General features: G+C 39.7%; 1 protein-coding gene across 2 annotated transcripts in view; it reads left to right on the top strand.

Annotated features, from left to right (window-relative positions):
* The first annotated feature begins 14936 nt into the window (after positions 1–14936).
* The window catches only part of TMEM161B (transmembrane protein 161B), a 72085-nt gene continuing 67481 nt past the window's right edge, over positions 14937–19540 (top strand). The window contains exon 1 of one of the 2 annotated variants that reach the window (XM_061151971.1): positions 14937–15069. In XM_061151971.1, the coding sequence (XP_061007954.1) occupies positions 15067–15069 (3 nt within the window). In that variant the 5' untranslated portion in view covers positions 14937–15066. The remainder of the gene's footprint in view (positions 15070–19540) is intronic. The other variant, XM_061151975.1, reaches the window with a different exon arrangement.

Raw genomic sequence — 19540 nt, 5'->3', positions numbered from 1 at the left:
TAAGACTAATATTGAGATTCCCTTTAAACTCTCTGTATTAATTTCATGCTGCTGCTGCTAAGTCGCTTCAGTTGTGTCCGACTCTGTGCGACCCCATAGACGGCAGCCCACCAGGCTCCCCCGTCCCTGGGATTCTCCAGGCAAGAACACTGGAGTGGGTTGCCATTTCCTTCTCCAATGCATGAAAGTGAAAAGTGAAAGTGAAGTCGCTTAGTCGTGTCTGACTCTTAGCGACCCCATGGACTGCAGCCTACCGGGCTCCTCCGTCCATGGGATTTTCCAGGCAAGAGTACTGGAGTGGGTTGCCATTGCCTTCTCCGATTAACTTCATAGGGTTGCTGTAACAAATTACCACACACCGATGACTTAAAACCATAGAAAGGTATTCTCTTACCATTCTGAGGCCAGAAATCTGAAATTAAAGTGTCAGCAGGGATGCACTTTTGGAGGACTAAGGAGAGAATCTGATTTCTGCCTCTCCCAGGCCTGGTAGATGTCAGCATTTTTTCGCTTGTGGCTGTATTACTCCAGTCTTAGCCTGTCACATTGCCTCCCCTTCCCTGTGTCTTCTCTTCAGTCTGTCACGTAAAGATACTCGTCATTGAACTTACAGCCATCAGACAGTCCAGGGTGATTTGATCTCGTCATCTCCAGATCCTTAACTTAATTACATCTGCAAAGATCCTTTTTCTAAATAAGGTAACATTCACACCATTCCAGGGCTTGAGACGTCAGCATTATCTTTTTGGGTTCTACTATTCAACCCACCACATCTTGCTTTAAGGATACAATTTTTTTCCTTCTTATTTTACCTCTTGAAGTTTTGAGGAAATTCAAGAAATCTGTTCTTTCTTCATCACCTGAGCTTTGAAGACTGTGCCTTCACATTGTGCACTTCTTTGGAAAATTCAATCTACTCCTTTGGTTCAGTTTGTCTTTTTTTTTTTTAATTCCCCCTTCCCTGGGCAAATGAATATTACACTAATGGGAAAAAACACCCCCCAAAATCCCAGGTTTTAGATTTCCACGTTTCACCCTGAAAGCAGACATTTGCCCATGTCATTCTAGCAATATTCTGTTTTCCATAATTCCTCAAAGATGGGAAAAATTCTCAGGTCTCATTTGCACCCCTTGCCCTTCATTCCCCAAATCTGCAATACAAGCAATTCATATTAGATGATGGATTCTAAATTGGAACTGTTAGGTACTTTCTTACAATTCCTTCTTCTATTTGGGAAGCGTATTATTTCCTGTCACTATTTATACTACTCTTTTGAGTAATATTAGTAAGTTCCTATTTACTTGAGTCACTACTATGAGCCTGGCTCAGTGTTTTGAATGCGTTACTTCCATTACTCAGAACAATCTTATGAGAAAGATATACTTATCTCCATTTTACAGATGGAGACAGGGAGACCCAGGTTAATATAACTGAGTATTGAAACAGAAAATTATATCCAAGTTTGCCTGACCTCACAAATACACAGAGTTTTTTCTACTATGTCAACCTGCTTCTCAAGTTTCCTTTGTAAAGAGAATGAAGAAAACAATATTTGGGGAGTCTGCTTTCTCTCTCAGCTCTAACCTTACAACAGAAGCTGTAAGTGGGCTTTCCCTTTCTTGATCTTCTGCCTTTGAATAGAATTTTTAAAAGCCCCTTCTTTGCCTTCTCTTAGCAATTTTTTTTTTTTTTTGCAAGTCTCACTTCATTTGGGAGCTTCAGGTTTCTTGACACTATATTTTAGGGCCCATGTTACCTTCTTATAATTATCCTTGGTATGTGGTTGTTTACTCCCAAGGTTTCTGTCACTTCCAATTAGCCAAGCAATTCTTCCTTGTTGGTCAGAATTAGGTTCCCCAGTTGTTCTTCTGGGACATCAAATCATGAGAAAGGCAAATCAAAAAGTTGTCAGATGTTCTGCTTTTAGGCAATGAAACTTTCAGGTATCCAGCTATTTGAATTTTCTTTTTTGATTGTTGCATTGCTGCAGGTATTGACAAACAGTATAATGTAGGGTTTTGTGGTATCAATAATGAATTCTTTTATGAATAACTGCATGTGGCAGTACATGTTTGGAATCAGTTTTGAGCCTCTTAAATAAAACACTCAAAAGCAGTTCTGAGCTCCCATTGTCTAGTCCCGTGTATACCTAGTCATTCTAACATATTCCTGTTTCTCATTCCCGACTCAAGTTCATCACATAGAGAAATATTTTTTTATTTCTAGTAAACTAGTTTTTGTATCTCGTTTTGAGTGTAATCCCAAACCAGAAAGTGGGAGGCTAAGGAATATGACCTCTCTGAAGTAAAATAGATGTCAGGAAGTCTACAAATTAAGGTCATAAAACTGAATGCTGTGAATTTTGATGACAAAAATATTATAACTTAGTTTTTGCAAACCTCTAAGTGAAATTTAGCATTTCTTTCAATTGTGAACATAGGCAACAAACCAGTGTTAGCAGAAGTACCAATAATTTTTTTTAACCAATAAGAATCACAAATATTTCCCCATTGCATTACTATAGCTGTAGACATCTCAAGATGTAATTAATGTTCACTACTTTAAAATTGGGTATTATTTGACCCTCTGCTAGATTTTTTTTTTCAACCTGTTAATAAAGAAGCACATGTACAGTACATTTTTGTTGAGTAACTTGATTACTACATTTTAGTATGATTGGTTTCATTCATGATCCTATACTTATATTATGCACTCAAAAACATGATTTGAAAAAGGGCTTAACAGACTTCACCAGACTGCCAAAATGATCCATGGCACAAAAAATGATTAAGAATGTCTATTATGGATTGGCATTGTGGTTTAGAGTATGAAGTCTGATGTCACATTGGTTAGGTTCAAATTCTGCTCTGTCATGGCTAAGTTTGTAACTTTGGCTAAGTTACACATACATTCTGTGCCTCAGATTCTTCATGTGTAAAATGGAGATAATAATACCTACCTAAAGATCTTGATATGAAGATGAAGTAATATCTGTAAAGTGCTTAACATAATGCGAAGCATATAGTATGTTACTTAATTTCCATATCTACTCAGATGATAAGGGTTTCATTCATATCCTATTTACATTTACTTTACATACAGATTTTCTTTTTTTACTATGTTGTCACTGTCTAAAATTTTAAATTATATGATAAAATACTGGCTAGTTTCAAATGGATATTTGTAAAATACATGTATGATATAAGGAAGAATTATACAATACCCTCCATCTAGGTTAAAGGGAAAAAAGATACTTTAAAAATGATGAACATATATTTTATTATCCAAACTAGGACACTTTTGACAGTGAAAGAGTGCTATTAGTTATCACCCCAGGAAAAGAGGCAAACAGGACCGTTATGAGTAAAGCAACATGTATAATCACACTACCTTTATATTCCTTGCATTCCCCTGCTTAGTCCATTCTTTTCTTTCTGTGGCTAGAGAAGATCACTACCTTGATTTTGTGGTTATCATTCTGTTGCTTTATAGATTTACTTCTTATGCTAGTACTCAAAATATTGTTTACTTTTATTGATTCTTTGATTTATAGAAGTGAAATCCTACTGTGCTATTCTTTTGTGAATTGCTTTTTTATTCAACAGTTAGACAGTCATCCATGTCCATGGATTTGTGATACATTTTTCCCACTGTTGTATTCCACTGTATATGTAAGACATTTGACCACTCCACTATTGATAGACAGTTGGATCATTTCCATTTTTTACTATTATAATACTGTTAGGAATTTTCTTGCTCATATATCCTGACACACATTTCTCCTGAGTTATAAAAAACATGTGTTTTTTTATGTTTACTAGATAATGCCAAATTGTTTTCCAAATGGATATACCAATTTGTTCTCCAGCCAGTAATGTATAAGTGTTCTGGTAATATTGTCAGACTTAAAAAATTTTTATGTGGTGGGTGTGAAATAATAACGAGCATGTGGCTGAGCATGTCTTCAGGTTTCCTCCTTTATGAGTTAGGTTTATAGTGTGGTAGTTAAGAGCATTATCTATTTTTAAAAAAATTTAAATTGTAGGAATCCTTTACACAATTTGAGTACTAAAGCCAGTAATATGGGCTGTAAAGATCACAAAGTTTGTGTCTTGTCTTCTACTCTACTTAGGATGTCTTTTAAAAATTTTTCTATTGTGAAAAACTTTAAGCATATATAGTAGTATAAAAGTATGTAGAGTGATGAGCTCCGACTTACCTACCACCCAGCATCAACAGTTATCAGCTGATAACCAATTCAGGTTCATTTATACTACTGCTCACTTTCTCTCTTAATATTTAAAGTATATCCAAGATATTATATCATTACATCTCTAAATATTTCCATATACATCTCTAAAAAATAGGGATCTTTAAAAATTACTATAACACAAAAAATTTACAATACTTCCCTAATATCATCGAGTATTCACTAAGCCTCCAAATTTCCAATCATCTTAAGTGTGTGTGTGTGTTTTAAACTTTGTTTGAATCATGATCCAGATAAAGTCCTGTGGTAGCAGGCTTCAAAAATGGTATCCAATGACTCCTTCAACGTAGAAGGCATGGTGGCTTCCGTCTTTCTTTTGGATTTCTTGCTTAAGGGGGAGCCAGGCTGTTCTGTGGAGAAGTATATGGTGAGAAACTGAGGCATTCTGCTAAATAACTAATAAAGAACTGAAGCATCCTACCAATGAGAGTAAGCCATCTTGGACATTTAGCACTATTTAAGCCATTAAATGATTGTTGCCCCAGCTGACAGCCGGACTGTTACATCATAAGAGACCATGAGCCAGAACCACTCCGCTAAGCTACTCCTGCATTTCTGACCCTCAGACACTGCACAAATGTTTGTTGCTTCAAAAGTTATGTTTTGTGGGTAGTTTGTTAGAAAGTGATATAAAACTAACAAAGATTTGGGTACCTCAAAGTGGGGTTCTGACATAACAAAAACCTAAGATATAATAGTGGCTGGGACTTCTATGGTTCAGTAGTTAAGACTGTGCTTCCACTGTAAGGGACACAAGTTCAATCCCTGGTTGCAGAAATGTGATCCTGCATGCCATTTGTGGAGATGAAAAAAAAAAAAAAAAAAAAGGGAGTGGCTTTAAAGTACAGTGGGCAAAAGGTGGAGGGACTTGGAAGGCATTAGTGAAAGTTTGAAGAGGTCTGAAGAAATTATAAATGCATAATAACTTTGAGGAGGCTGCAGATGAGGTCTTAACAAATTTTAAAAATCTTATTGGAAATTAGAGCAAAGTGGCAGAAAGTTTAGCAGACTTGTCATCTGCAGTTATGCACAAGGTAGAAAATATGCCTAATGAACAGCGTGACCTGGTTAAGGCAATTTCCAGCCAGAGTAGTGTTGAAGATGTCACTTGGTTTTTCATTGTTGCTTATAGTAAAATGTGAGAGGGGAGAGATAAGTTAAAGGGAGACCCGTTAAACAAAAAGGAGCCAGAACTTTGGGGATTTGAAGATTCCCAGTCTCTGTAGGTGACAAATGATGTTAAAATTAGTAAATGGCTCAGAACAAGAACAAATGCAGAGCACTAACAGGAAAATATGAAGTTGGGGATGTAGTTTTAAAGCCCTTTAAGAGCTCAGAAAGATCTAGTGTGGGGCTTCAGTGTTTTATTTAACATAAAGAGTGTGTCTGACAAAACCTCTCAAATTATAGGGCTTCTAAGAATTTTAAGGGTGTGGTGCATCAAAAGCCTAAAGTAGAGAAGGGTTTATATGCAAGATATTTATGGGCATTGTTTTGTCTAATGGCAAGAATTCAAATAAAATTCACAGGAGATCCACAACGTTTATAAAAGGATTATATCAGCAGAATATAATGTTTTAAGAGATTCTTAAAAGAGAATTATATAAGTCGGCTGTTTGCCAGCCTGAACTGAAAAGGATAGAGCACCAAATTAAGAGACTTTTGGACATACAAGCTTCTACAGGCACACAAGTATGTAGCTGTAAATATGGAAAAGGAAGGATAATTCAGTGGGTGGATCTGAGGACCAGAAAGTAGTTAACAGTCCTGAAGATTTACTCTGACATCTTGAATCTTAATCAAGAAACTGCCAACCTGTTCCTCGGTGGATTTCAGAATTTCTGTGAATCTGTGGACCTAACTTCTGCACCTAACTTCCCTCCTTTTAAACACACGTCTGTAGTGGTTATCCTATTTTATCTTAAGTTGTGGAGGCAGATACTGTGTGTCTTTATTCCCTGATGGCTCAGATGGTAAAGAATCTGCCTGTAATGCAGGAGACTTGGGTTCGATCCCTGGGTCAGGAAGATCCCCTAGAGAAGGGAATGGCAATCCACTCCAGTATTCTTGCCTGGAGAATCCCATGGACAGAGGAGCCTTGACAGGCTAGCCCATGGGGTTGCAAAGAGTTGGATATGACTAAGGAACTAACACTTTCACTTTCAGATCAAGAGGCACTCTAGGAAGTACACCTGAAAATCCTCATCCACACCTAGAATTTACATTTCTAGACTTTGAGTTAATGCTGTAATAGGATGAGTTTGGGGAGCTTTGGTGGAGGTTGAGTGTATTTGGCATACTGGAAGAATGTGACTCTTCAGAGGTCAAATTCTGGTAGACAGCTTCCAGGTAGGCATGCTGTTTCAGGGATCATCTGACAAGAACGGTACACCATTCTGAGTGATTTTTAGCTTGTCTTGGATCACTCTCTCTTGGATTACTTGCTCTGGGGAAGACCAGGTGCCATGCTGTGAGGACACTCATGTAGCCTTGTCAATGAACCATCCTGGAGGCGAATCCTCTATGACCAGTCAGGTCTGCAGAAGACTGCAGCCCAGCCAACAGCTTGCCTGCAAACTCATGAGACCCTGGGCCTTGAGACCAAGCTAAACCACTCCTGGATTCCTGACTCTCAGACTCTGTAACGATACATCTTTCTAGTTTTAAGCTGTTAAATCTTGGGGTAACTTGTTACACCACAATAGTTAACACAAGTTCACACATTGCTTCGTATGAGTTAGGTGTGTCTCTTTTAATCTACATTTTTTCCCATCTTCTCTCCCTCTGGCAACATATTTGTTGAAGTTAATCTGTCCCATGACTTCTATAGATGAAATTTTTCTGATTGCACAGTCACTGTGTTTAACACATTCTCTGTATTTCCTAGCTATCAGGTTTGACTTTTTTTGGCAAAAATTCTTAATAGGTGATGGTGTGTTTTTCCATTAAGAGGCATACAGTTTCCTTATTTGTCATGTTAGTAGCTGTTGATATGTTGATACAATGAATAAACCTGTTTATTCATTAGGAATCTTGAAACCTTCTAATTTTATCATTCACTCTTCACTTATTAATACATTTATATAGAAAAACTTCCCCTCATTTACTATTTGGTTACCTGTGGTACAGTTCATATAGGAAAGACAGGACAAATAATTGACTTTTTAAAAATTGGTTTTCAAAATAATGAATGATTCTGTAACATCCTTCAATGTTGACCAATCAGATGCTTTTTGTTAGTTTTATTATTAAGAACTCATGAATTTGAGGACATATGATAATTACAGATATTCCAATCCACTGAATTTGGTATGTTCCTGTGTACACTCAAGGGGATTTCAGAATTTCTATAAACCTGTGTGTCCTTAGTGATCCTCAAAGTCATTCCATCTCTGGCCAAAGGGATGTTTTCAGTTGGCTCCTGAATCATTTGATGTGATCCTGGTAGCCTATGACAGCTTCCTTCTTAAATAGAACAACAAAATGTTCCAGGCTCATTGTGTACATTTCCTATACCTAACTAGAATTAACTACTACTACAAGGGCTTATGAGGTCTCCTGAACAGAGGTTTTAAAATGTATCTGAAAGTAATTTTTTAAAATAGATTTTGCATTTACCTAGTATAAAGGCATGGCTTTTGAACTGTGGTTTTGGAGAACTCTTGAGAGTCCCTTGGACTGCAAGGAGATCAAATCAGACAATCCTAAAGGAAATCAGTCCTGAATATTCATTGAAAGGACTGAAGCTGAAACTCCAAAACTTTGGCCACCTGATGCAAAGAACTGAGTCACTGGAAAAGACCCTGATGCTGGGAAAGATTGAAGGCAGGAGGAGAAGGGGACGACAGATGATGAGAGGGTTGGATGGCATCACCAACTCAATGGACATGAGTTTGAGTAAGCTCTGGGAGTTGGTGATGGACAGGGAGGCCTGGTGTGCTGCAGTCCATGGGGTCGCAAGGAGTCGGACACGACTGAGTGACTGAGCAGAAGGGTATGGTGCTTCCCTGGTGGCTCAGTGGTAAAGGACCCACGTGCCAGTGCAGCAGATGCAGGTTTGACCTCTGGGTTGGGAAGATCCCTTGAAGAAGGAAATGGCAAGCCACTCCAGAATTCTTGCCTGGGAAATCCCATGGACAGAGGAGCCTGGCAGGCTACAGTCCATGGAGTCAGCCATGACTTGGCGACCAAGCACACACACACTATAAGGGCATAAAGATATCTCACCATCTTGTCTTCTGAAGATTTAATAGGTTTTCCTTTCACATTTAAATCTTTTAACTCACCTGGAACTGATTTTTTCTGTATGGTATTAAGTGTGTGTGCGTGTGCTCAGTCATGTCTGACTCTTTGCGACCCCATGGACTGTAGCCTGTCAGGCTCCTCTGTCTAGGATTATCCAGGCAAGAAAAATAGTTAACTAATACTGATTCTTTATGGTGCTTCACAGATGATGTTTTTCTTTTTCTTTTTCAACAATGGAAGATTTGTGTCAATGTTGCATTGAGCAAGTCTCTTGGTACCATTATTCTAAAAGCTCACTTCATGTCTGTGTGTCAAATTTGGGAATTCTCCAAATATTTCAAACCCTCCACCAGCTAAAAGATTACAACTCTTTGAAGGCTCAGATGAAGATTAGCATTTTTTAGCAAATAGAGTATTTTTAAAGGAATATTACTGTTCATTTAAATATTAATGATATTTATTAATATTCATAAATATTATTACTAAATATAAATAATAATCTAAGGACTGTAGACTATTTTTTATTTTTTAAGACATAATGCTATTTCACACTTAATAGAATACAGTGTAAACATAACTTTTAAGCCACTGAGAAACAAATACTGTGGTTCATTTTATTGTGGTATTTGCTTTATTGCAGTCTGGAACTGAACCCACAATATCTTCAAGGTATACCTATAGTCCTTCTTCTGAGAACTAGAAAACCTGGACAAAATATAATACGCATATCTAAAGGCATCAGAGAGAGCTAATGAGGTAGTAGATCCAGAGTAAGAAAACCCTAGAGTTGTTGAATCTAGCATTTATAACATCTTATCTGGGGTGCCTGCTGATTCTTGAGAAGATGGTTGAGAAGCTGAACAGAGCTTCTGACTAACTCTGTGAGTTAAACAGACAAAAACTAGATTTCAGGGTCTGCCCTAGTTAACTCTACAGGCTTCAAGTTGAGATCTCAAAGGTCTACACTGAGGCAAAAGTGTGAACTACAAGCAGACCTTCCAATCATCTAACCACACTAGGGTGATTCTGGATTACCAGTGGCCAAAGCTGCTGCCAGGAGACGTAAATCCTTCCTATCAACATCCTGGACCTCAAAGTATAGTTTCATTTGCTAGTTCTGGTATTTAATCAAAAACAACGTAACATAAATTAACAAAACTTTATATAAACAAAAATACATAAAAGTAAATAAGATATGATAAACAACACACACAACAAAGAAACAAAGAAGCTTCAGGTAACAGCAGATCCCAATGTTACTCAACATGAGTTTTAAAGTAGCTATGCTTAATATGTTTGAGAAAATAAAAGATCAGAATGAGATAGATTACTGGATAGCTAACAGGAAACTAGAAAACAAAATCAAAGAAATGCTTGAACTGATAACAACCAAAAACATAATAACTGAAGTCAATGTTTCAACAAATAAGTTTAACAGGAGTTTAGAGATTGTTAGAGAAGAATGAAATGACATGTAAGAATTATCCAGAATGAACCACAGAGACAAATAAATGGAACACAAGGGATAAACTGAAATGACCGAATATGTTAAAGTATACATTTGAGTGGAGGACCAGGAAAGGAGACCGCAGAGTAGGGCACAAACAGTAACTGATAAGGGCTGAGAACTTTCCAAACAAAAAAGACATGAGACCCCAGTTTCAAGAAGCATTACAAACTCAAAAAGAAAACAAATTATATTAAAAAAAAGAGACAAAAACATTTAGTTACATCATAATAAAACTGCTTCAATTTTAAGATGGACATCTTATAAACAGCCAAATGAAAAAACAGATAGATTACTGGATAGCTAACAGGAAACTATAAAACAGAATCAAAGAAATGCTTGAACTGATAACAACCAAAAACATAATAACTGAAGTCAATGTTTCAGTTTAGGGGCAAAAATAAAACCAACATTATTTCTCAAAAAAATTTTTTTGGAAGCCAAAAGCAATGGAATATATCATCAAAATGATAAAATACAACAGTTGCTAATTCAGCAAAAATGTTATTTGAAAATGAGGTGAAATAAATAGTTTCAGGATACAAAAATTGAATTTGTCCCCAGCACCCATGTACAAAGGAAGTACTAAAGCCTGTTCTTCAGGAAGAAGAAATAAGATGCCAGATAGAAGCTTAGAAACTCAAGGAGTCATAAAGTACAACGTAAATATTCAAGTAAATATAAACATATATTAATCATATAATGTTTTAAGGAATTTAGGAAATATATATTAAGTAAACACAATGTATATAACATGCAGTGGGGCAATAAATTATGTGTTCTTGGGTCCTTACATTGTCCAGGGAGATGTGTAATATAAATTACTAAATAATACATAACTGTCAAGCTTATGGGGTGGAAGAAATGGAATAACAAAAAATAATCCAAAAGAAGGCAAAAAAAGGAGAAACTCAACAAAAGAAAGATGGGACAAAAGCAAATAATATGACACATTTAATTCCATGTATATTAGTAATTGTGTTACATATAAGTCAACTAAACCCTTTAATTACAAAAATATTATCAAATTAATAAATTTGTGCATATAACTCAAGTAAAAAATGTAAAAACACTTAGAATAAAATATAAATTATGGTTGCTTTCAATTTTACTCTTTCCTACCTGCAAACTTACTCTTCTTGTAGTCACTATGCTCCAACCAGGCAGGCCTTTTGGCTCCTAAGATATTCTAAGATAGTTCATGCCTCTGGGTTTTGCATTTTTTGCCCCCTCTGCAAGCATTTGCTTCCCCAATTTCTGCAAAGCTGGATTTTCCTTTCAAGTAGCAGTTTAAGTAACACTCTTTTAGAGGTTTTCCTTAGTCACCTATTCTAAAATATTCATTTACTTTAACTCCCTACCTAGCACTATCTCATATTCTGTTTCTTTATTTATGGTCTGTTATCACTAAAATGTAGCACGGACCATGTCTGCTCTATTTACCAGTTTCCCCAAGTCTAGAACAATGACTGGGACATAGTAGATACTCAATAAATACTTACAGAATAAAGCTAGTTTAGGTTGAAACCTTTCTTACAGTTTTATTGCTCTTGGTGGTGGCTGTTTAAAGCATCAAAGTGTCACTCACTGTCGTGTCTGACTCTCTGCGGCCCCATGAACCTGTCAGACTCCTCTGTCCATGGAATTCTCCAGGCAAGACTACTGGAGTGGGTTGCCATTTCCTTCTCCAGGGGCTCTTGCTGACCCAGGAATCAAAACTCAGTCTTCTGCACTGCAGGTGGATTCCTCACCGTCTGAGCCACCAGGGAAGCCCCCGGCTGTTTAAAGACTTTCCTGATCCCAAAAGGTATCAGATGATATCAAGATCCCATTTATGTATATTGGTGACCCCTGAAAGTATGCACTATGTAAAGTGTAAAATTTGCAGCAGTTTTTCCACAAGTCAGCTATGTAGTATAGTCTTAGATATAACTATAATAACAAGTAAATAAAGAAAAGGTTCAAAGGAAGGCTACTGAACTACTAAAAAGTTGCAATACACTTCTGAAGAACATGTTTGTTTGTATGTTTTTCTCACATTAGAAAGGTGTGAGTATTATAGGTGGATGTTACAAATCATAACTTTTTTATGGAGGGGGGAGAAGCCCCTTTCATCTACTCCCAAGTAAAAAAATTGAATAAAAAAAAAATTACCCTCTTACAGAAGGACTGTTTTAGAGTGGTAATTCCAGTTATGATGGTTTATATATTTTGGTTACTTCCTTTTTTACTCTTTGTTTTATACTCAGTTCTTCACATCAAAGCAGTCACACTGGTCACATTTTCCATCAGAAAGACAAGCTTAATGGCTTTTAAAAAATAGCTAGATAACATACCACTAAATGTATATGACAGAGTTTGACCAATCTCTAATTTTCAAAGATTGTTCCAATTTTTTAAAAAATCATGATTAGTATTCCTACAACTAACATTTTTGTCCATAAATCATTTTAAGGGCAGTTTAACTGAAGTGATTTTGGTCTACAACATTCATTTAAATGGTATTTCTCAAGGGGAAGAGGGTGGGAAACACAAAAAGGTCCTAGGCATTTATCTCTAATTAGGAAAACAGTATACATTGCAGGGAGGTGTGGGGATTACAAAGGCACTGACAGCATAAGCATAAATCATTATATTTATTAAAGAAAAAGCAGTGGAAATTTCTTAGAGGAGCTAATCTGGAAAACATTTTGCAAAGAATACGGAGCTGGACTTGGAAAAAGTGATAGGTCTTAATGTTTGAAAATGTTCCAGACAGGTGGAGGTGTTGAAGGAGGTGATAACTATCTGTTGGTGTTCTTAAGTACTGGAGAACAGTTCTTACTCAGGACAACTCATCACGAAGCCTGAATAGTGAGCAACTTGGGTTTTTTTAATCAAAGATTGGACTCCTAACTTCCTTGCCAAAAACAACCAAATTTCTCCTTAATCTCCATCATTCATATCTTTTTTCCTCTTTCATTCTTCCCTTTTTTGTTCCTCTGTCAAAGACTCATCTATTTTAAGTAATGGAAATAGGTAAATTCTTCTTCTTCAAGGCTTGCAACCTTACACATTATAACTGTTGCAACCTTAAAACATGCGTGCATTTTAATCTTATAAAAACACTGCTTATTACAGATTTTTCACACTAAGGGAATTAGGAACATTCAAGGATATTAACTAAGTTATTTATCAACTTGCCCTACACCAAATAAGGAACATAGTCACATGATCTATTAAAAATGATTAACAGATAATGAATAATGACTGTGATTTTCTTTCGTGGTTTTACTCTGGCAGCAATAAATTCCACCCTAATAATTTCTGTCTTATTGCCACATAGGAGGTGATGTTTTGTGAACCTCAACGAGGCTGCCAGGTCTAGCACAGTAAGTAAGACTCATGGTGTCAGAAATAAGAGTAAGACTTCATGGGATGTGTTGTCAGTGATAGACTTATAGCCACTTCCCTTCTCCACCTTTTCTTCCCTAAGGATAGCAGCTACTTTCCACAGACACCCCAGCCGGCAGACTCCAATTCCTCTCTCCCACAGGTACCATCTGCAGATGCCCAGGGGCGTGTCTGTTTACAACCTTGTCCCAACGAGCAGAAGCGGAACCCTCCGAGAAGTTCTGGATTCGTCCTCAATAGGACCTGTTTCACAAATTATTTTCCAGCCCCTCTCCACCTGTTTCCAATGTTAGTACTTACGATTTTTGTATCTTCTCCGTTACACTATGCATTCCCCAAAAAACAGAATTTAAAGTGAAAACTAATATAAAGCAACTGCTCTGTGCCTGTTCTTTTAGATGGCTCTTAACTCTGATGATTCCCAGGATCTTTTGACCATGTTTAGGTTGGATATCATGCTCTTCAGGGACTTTGGTAAGGAAGTTGAGACTTAACGTCTCTAACCACCCTTGCCAGCCCAACTGTAACTTCTGAAGCCTCCTAGATTCCTGTCCCAATTCCAGCTTTTCCGACAAAACTACACCCTAAGGCAAAAAGACATCCCACAGATGAAACTGCAGATACAGTCAGGACTTAACCAAGGACCCCTAAGTGGTGAGATAAATTTCTGGGTTAAAAGTACTCTGTATATCCATTTGAAGTCTGTCACTAATACTATGTATAAACAAACAAAAAGAGAGTTGACAGGTACACTTAACAACACAACATTTGGAAGGTATATGGAAGTTGTCTTGGGGGGGGGGGCAATATTACAAGGAATACGAAAGTTTGACTTTTCTTCCCATCTGATGATAGATATGTTTTAATCTAAAAGGAAACCGTCCATATTTGAATGTATTAAATAGGAAGAATTCTCTTGCCAGTTTCTCTGCTCTTGGTAGATGCAGTTCTGACTTCAGCTGGTATCTGAACAATGCAGAAACGTCTCACGATCAAATTCCACTGCCCTGAGGAAGGCTAGAAATGGAGGACCCGCAAAGCAGAGAGCAGAGACGACGCAGGGACGGGTCTGTAAGGATTCGGAGTCTCCCAGAAGGGACGGCCAGAAAATGAGAAGGTAGAAAGAGAAAGAAAGGGCGTGGCTGAGCTAAGGTATTTTCCACGTCGTCTCCGCAAGAGCGCGGCTTAACCGCGGTTTTCTCCCGCGCGAAATCCGCTGGGTCTGGAGTCGGCTCTCTCCGTGTCCACGAACCTGTATCTCCATCACCTAGTAGGGCCCACACCACCCAATCTACCTCCGGATCCTCGGAGGCGCCGCACCAACGCGCCGCGCGCCCACCTACCTGGGCTGCGCCTGCGCCTGCCCCCCGCGCGCTCTCAAGGTCAGCACCGCCCCCGGCCTCTAACCTAGCACCCACGGAAGTGGCAATAGAGGACGTCCTGCGTCGCCTCACCTCTGCGTGGCGTGGGGTCGCCGGCGTTCGGCAGAGGGGAGGGAGTTCCTGTCCCGCCGAGCAGAACTTCCGGCCGAGCCGGAAGATCCTCTCCCTCGCGGTGTCGAGTGGCTCCAGGCTGCGGGGTTGGGAGGGGAGGTCCGGGACGACCCCGGTAAACTCCTGGGCGTCGGGCCCACGACCTTTCCTTGGCGCCATGGTGAGTCCTCCTGTGAGGGCTGGAGTGAGAGCAGTGGGGGGAAGACGGGGCCAGGAGGTCAGTCCTGTGCAGGGAAGCCGGCCGGGTGGCCAGCTGAGGATGGAGCGGGCGGGAGCAATGAGATGGGCGGTAGGGCAGGACCTTACCACCTGCCCCGGGGCGCTGGGGCCCCCGAGGAAGCGACGTCTGTCCAGCCCAGCCGCTGGATCTGTCCAGGAGTTCGAAATAGGTGGTCAGAATATTCATGGCCCGTTCACTGTGGACGGCCGTGGGGCCAGGTGGTCCCAGAGTTGACCTAGTCCGGTTGCTCACCTCCTCCCTTCTCTCAGCTGTAGGGCAGTGGCCAAGAACTTCAGATCTCAGAAATGCTCCTGGCCTTTCCCGGTGGAGCCAGTATCTCCCCTTCTTATAAAGGATCAACACGTGTCACTTAAAGAAACGGCCAAGGCAGTTTATCTTTCAGACTTGGCCCTTGGGAAATTGGAAAAGGTCTCAAAGATAAAAGTCTGGACTGAATAAGGAGGGTCTTGATTCGAAAGGAATGTTTCAGGGGCGTGCGCGAGAGAACTGTTGGAGAACGGGGAGTACCCCGACCGTAAGGTCTGTAAGAGCCTCAACTATTAGGCAAAAGGAGTTTTCTTTTATGAGGAAGAGAAAGCAAGGCTAGAAAGAACTGAGTGTGGGAAAGTGAGATGAAATGGTAGTATGATTGGACTGTAAATCAGAGAAACTTTTACTCCCTAGACCAGACTTCTGAGGAAAAACTGTTGGAGGTGTATCCTGTTTCAGAGTGAGGGTGGGCCAAAGTTCAGGAACCTGGGGGAAGAGATCTTAGAATTTGGGCAATATATTGCTCCAGTTGCTCTATGGGGACAAGCAGTTCAGCTGGTCATTTTTGAAGCAAAGAATGGTAATTTGCAGGCACTATGTCTGGCCTTGTTACAGGGCTTCCCAGGTGGCTCAGTGGTAAAAGAATCTGCTTGCCAGTACAGGGAATGCAGGTTGGATCCCTGGGTCAGGAAGATCCCCTGGAGGAGGAAATGGCAACCCACTCCAGTATTGCCTGCAAAATCACGTGGATAGAGGAGCCCTGTGGGCTCCAGGCCGTGGAACCGCAGAGAGTCCAATGCCACGAAGCACCCAGGCAGCCAGTTCCCGCATCTTGCTTCACTAAGTCTATGGAGACTGTTGGTTCTTTGCAGTAAGCTGTTTCCAGAAAGGTGGCGGTGGAAGGATTTCTTAACCTTTGCTGTTTTCCAATATCACAGGGGTCTGGTTCAAAATTGTCAAGTTACTTCAAATCCTGTCAGTGTCCTCTGGAGGACGTTCTGCCTTGGAATTTGGAGTTTGCAGTATTTTTTCGTGATCAAATGTTGACATTGTTCAGTTGTGTGTGATTCACTTTTGAATGACTTAGAGAAATGTAACGGACTGTGAAACAAAGAAACTTCAAAATAATGTGGTTCCTAATCCTCTCTTATCAGCTAACCTCTTGACTCTTTTGAGGCAGTAGTGAGTGTGTATTCTTTAAACCTCAGTGAATGGTACAATTTGTAATTATTAAGAGTTTTTTTCTTTTTTCTTCCTGTTGTACGATGAAATTAGACAAAGATAAGGAACAGAAGGACTAGAACGAACCAAAAATAATGACTAACCACCTTCCTCTCTCCCCCCAACCCCCAGTTTTACAGAGGGAAAAATCTGAGTTTTAGAAAGAGGCAGATAAATTTAGATAGATTTAGGTAAATCACCTAAAGTAGCAATTTACCTAAAGTAGCAATAGTTTGGCAGTTTTTCATTTTTTAACGTATCAAGTAGGTAACACTTAGAATCTTTGTCAATATGTTTGGTCAAATATTTTACTACTGTCTTAAATACAACCACAGAATGGAAAGCAGAGCCTTTTTTATTTTACATCTTGATTTTTTGTTTTAATCAATATAAACTCGTGATCCAGATCAAAAATACTGAGTGTTGACTCGTAATTTTCTTTATGTTGTAAAAATGAATTGTTGTTCAGTCGCCTCGTCATGTCCAACTCTTTGTGACCCCGGGGCCTGCAGCACAGCAGGCCTCTCTGTCCCTCACCATCTCTCAAAGTTTGCCCAAGTTCATGTTGATTGCATCAGTGATGCCATCCAGCTGTCTCATCCTCTGATGCCCTCTTCTCCTGCCCTCAATCCTTCTCAGCTTTAGGGCCTTTTCCAGTGAGTCAGCTGTTCACATCAAATGACCAAAACACTGGAGTTTCAACTTCAGCATCAGTCCTTCCAATGAATATTCTGTGTTGATCTCTCTTAAGGTTGACTGGTTTGATCTCCTTGCTGTCAAGGGGACTCTCAGGAGTCTTTTCCAGCACCATAGTTTGAAGGCATCAGTTCTTCAGTGCTCCACTTTCTTTAGTCCAGCTCTCATACTGTACATGACCACTAGGAAGACCATAGCCTTGGCTGCATGGACCTTTGTTGGCAGAGTAATGCCTCTGCTTTTTAACACAGTCTAGGCGTGTAGGCCTATTACAGCTTTCTTGCCAAGAAGCAAACGTCTTCCGATTGCGTGGCTGCAGTTAGCATCTGCAGTGATTTTAGAGCCCAAGAAGAGTGAACCTGTCACTAGTAGTATAGTGTGTAGTATGGTAGTAAGTAGTCTTAGTCACTCAGCTGTGTCCCTCTTTGTGACCCCATGGACTATAGCCTGCCAGGGTTCTCTGTCCAAGGGATTCTCCAGGCAAGAATACTGGAGTGGGTTGCCATTCCCTTCTCCAGAGGATCTTCTCGACCCAGGGATCGAACCCGGGTCTACTGCATTCAGGGCAGATTCTTTACCATCTGAGCTACAGAGAAGTCCTGTAATCTGTCATTGCTTCCACCTTTTCCCCTTCTATTTGTCATGAAGTAATGGCGCCAGGTGCCATGATCTTAGTTTTTTTAATATTTAGTTTTAAGCTGGCTCTTTCACTCTCCTTCACCCTCATCAAGAGGCTCTATAGTTACTGTTCGCTTTCTGCCGTTAGGGTGGTATCATCCACATATCTGAGGTTGTTGATCTTTCTCCCACCTGTCTTAATTCTGGCTTGTAACTCATTTCTCATGACGTGCTCAGCATATAGATTAAACAAGCAGGGTGACAGCAGACAGCCCCATCGTACTTCTTTCTAAATCTTGAAGCAGTCAGTTCTATACAGCGTTCTGACTGTTGCTTCTTCACCTGCATACAGGTTTCTCAGGAGACAGGTAAGATGGTCTGGTATTCCCATCTCTTTAAGAGCTTTCTACAGTTTTTTATGATCCACACAGTCAAAGGCTTTGGTGTGGTCGGTAGAACAGAGGTATATGCTTTTCTGAAATTCCCTAACTTTCTCTGTGATCCAGTGAATGTTGGAATTTGATCTCTGGTTCCTCTTCCTTTTCTAAACCCAGCTTGGGTATCTGAAAGTTCTTGGTTTGCATGATGATGAAGAGTCCATAGAAAATTTACTGAAGCAATGAAGCTATGTTTTTATTATACTTTTTGAATATTATAGACCAACTTTAATCAAATAGATTTTTACACCATTTAGGTTGATTTGTGGGTGAAAAGTAGATCAAATGCCTAGAATTGTAGGAATCTCATGGCTTATTTGATCTATGTAGCATCCTGTAGTAACTTCACTGCTGGGATTGTGCTCAGTATGTTGGTTGTTTAAAACAAAAAGTTGTGAATCTCTGTCTTAATTGGAGTTATTGAGAGAGGTTTCTTTTTGGGAAATGGGGAAGGCTGTTGGGAAGAGATAATGTGGTAAAAGTTAGAAATACATGACTAACACAGGGGATAGAAATTCTGATGGGGTGATGGAGACACATAATAGGTGGCTTCAACTGAGTTTTGAAAAGTTAAATTAGGACACTCAGTTCAGTTCAGTCCAGTCGCTCAGTCGCGTCCGACTCTTTGCGACCCCGTGAACTGCAGCACGCCAGCCCCCCCGTCCATCACTAACTCCCGGAGTTTACCCAAACCCATGTCCATTGAGTCGGTGATGCCATCCGACCATCTCATCCTCTGTCGTCCCCTTCTCCTCCTGCCCTCAATCTTTCCCAGCATCGGGGTCTTTTTAGATGAGTCAGCTCTTCGCATCAGGTGGCCAAAGTATTGGGAGTTTTCAGCTTCAATATCAGTCCTTCCAATGAACACCCAGGACTGATCTCCTTTAGGATGGACTGGTTGGATCTCCTTGCAGTCCAAGGGACTCTCAAGAGTCTTCTCCAACACCACAGTTCAAAAGCATCAATTCTTCTGGGCTCAGCTTTCTTTATAGTCCAACTCTCACATCCATACATGACCACTGGAAAAACCATAGCCTTGACTAGATGGACCTTTGCTGGCAAAGTAATGTCTCTGCTTTTTAATATGCTGTCTAGGTTGGTCATAACTTTCCTTCCAAGGAGTAAGGACACTAATTCTTAATAATTAGGAAGCTAATTCTCAATTTAAG

Source organism: Dama dama, chromosome 9 (genome assembly GCF_033118175.1).
Source record: "Dama dama isolate Ldn47 chromosome 9, ASM3311817v1, whole genome shotgun sequence".
Taxonomy (NCBI): domain Eukaryota; kingdom Metazoa; phylum Chordata; class Mammalia; order Artiodactyla; family Cervidae; genus Dama; species Dama dama.
The sequence above is the reverse complement of the archived record's forward strand: the minus strand, read 5'-3'. Positions and strand labels throughout refer to the sequence as shown.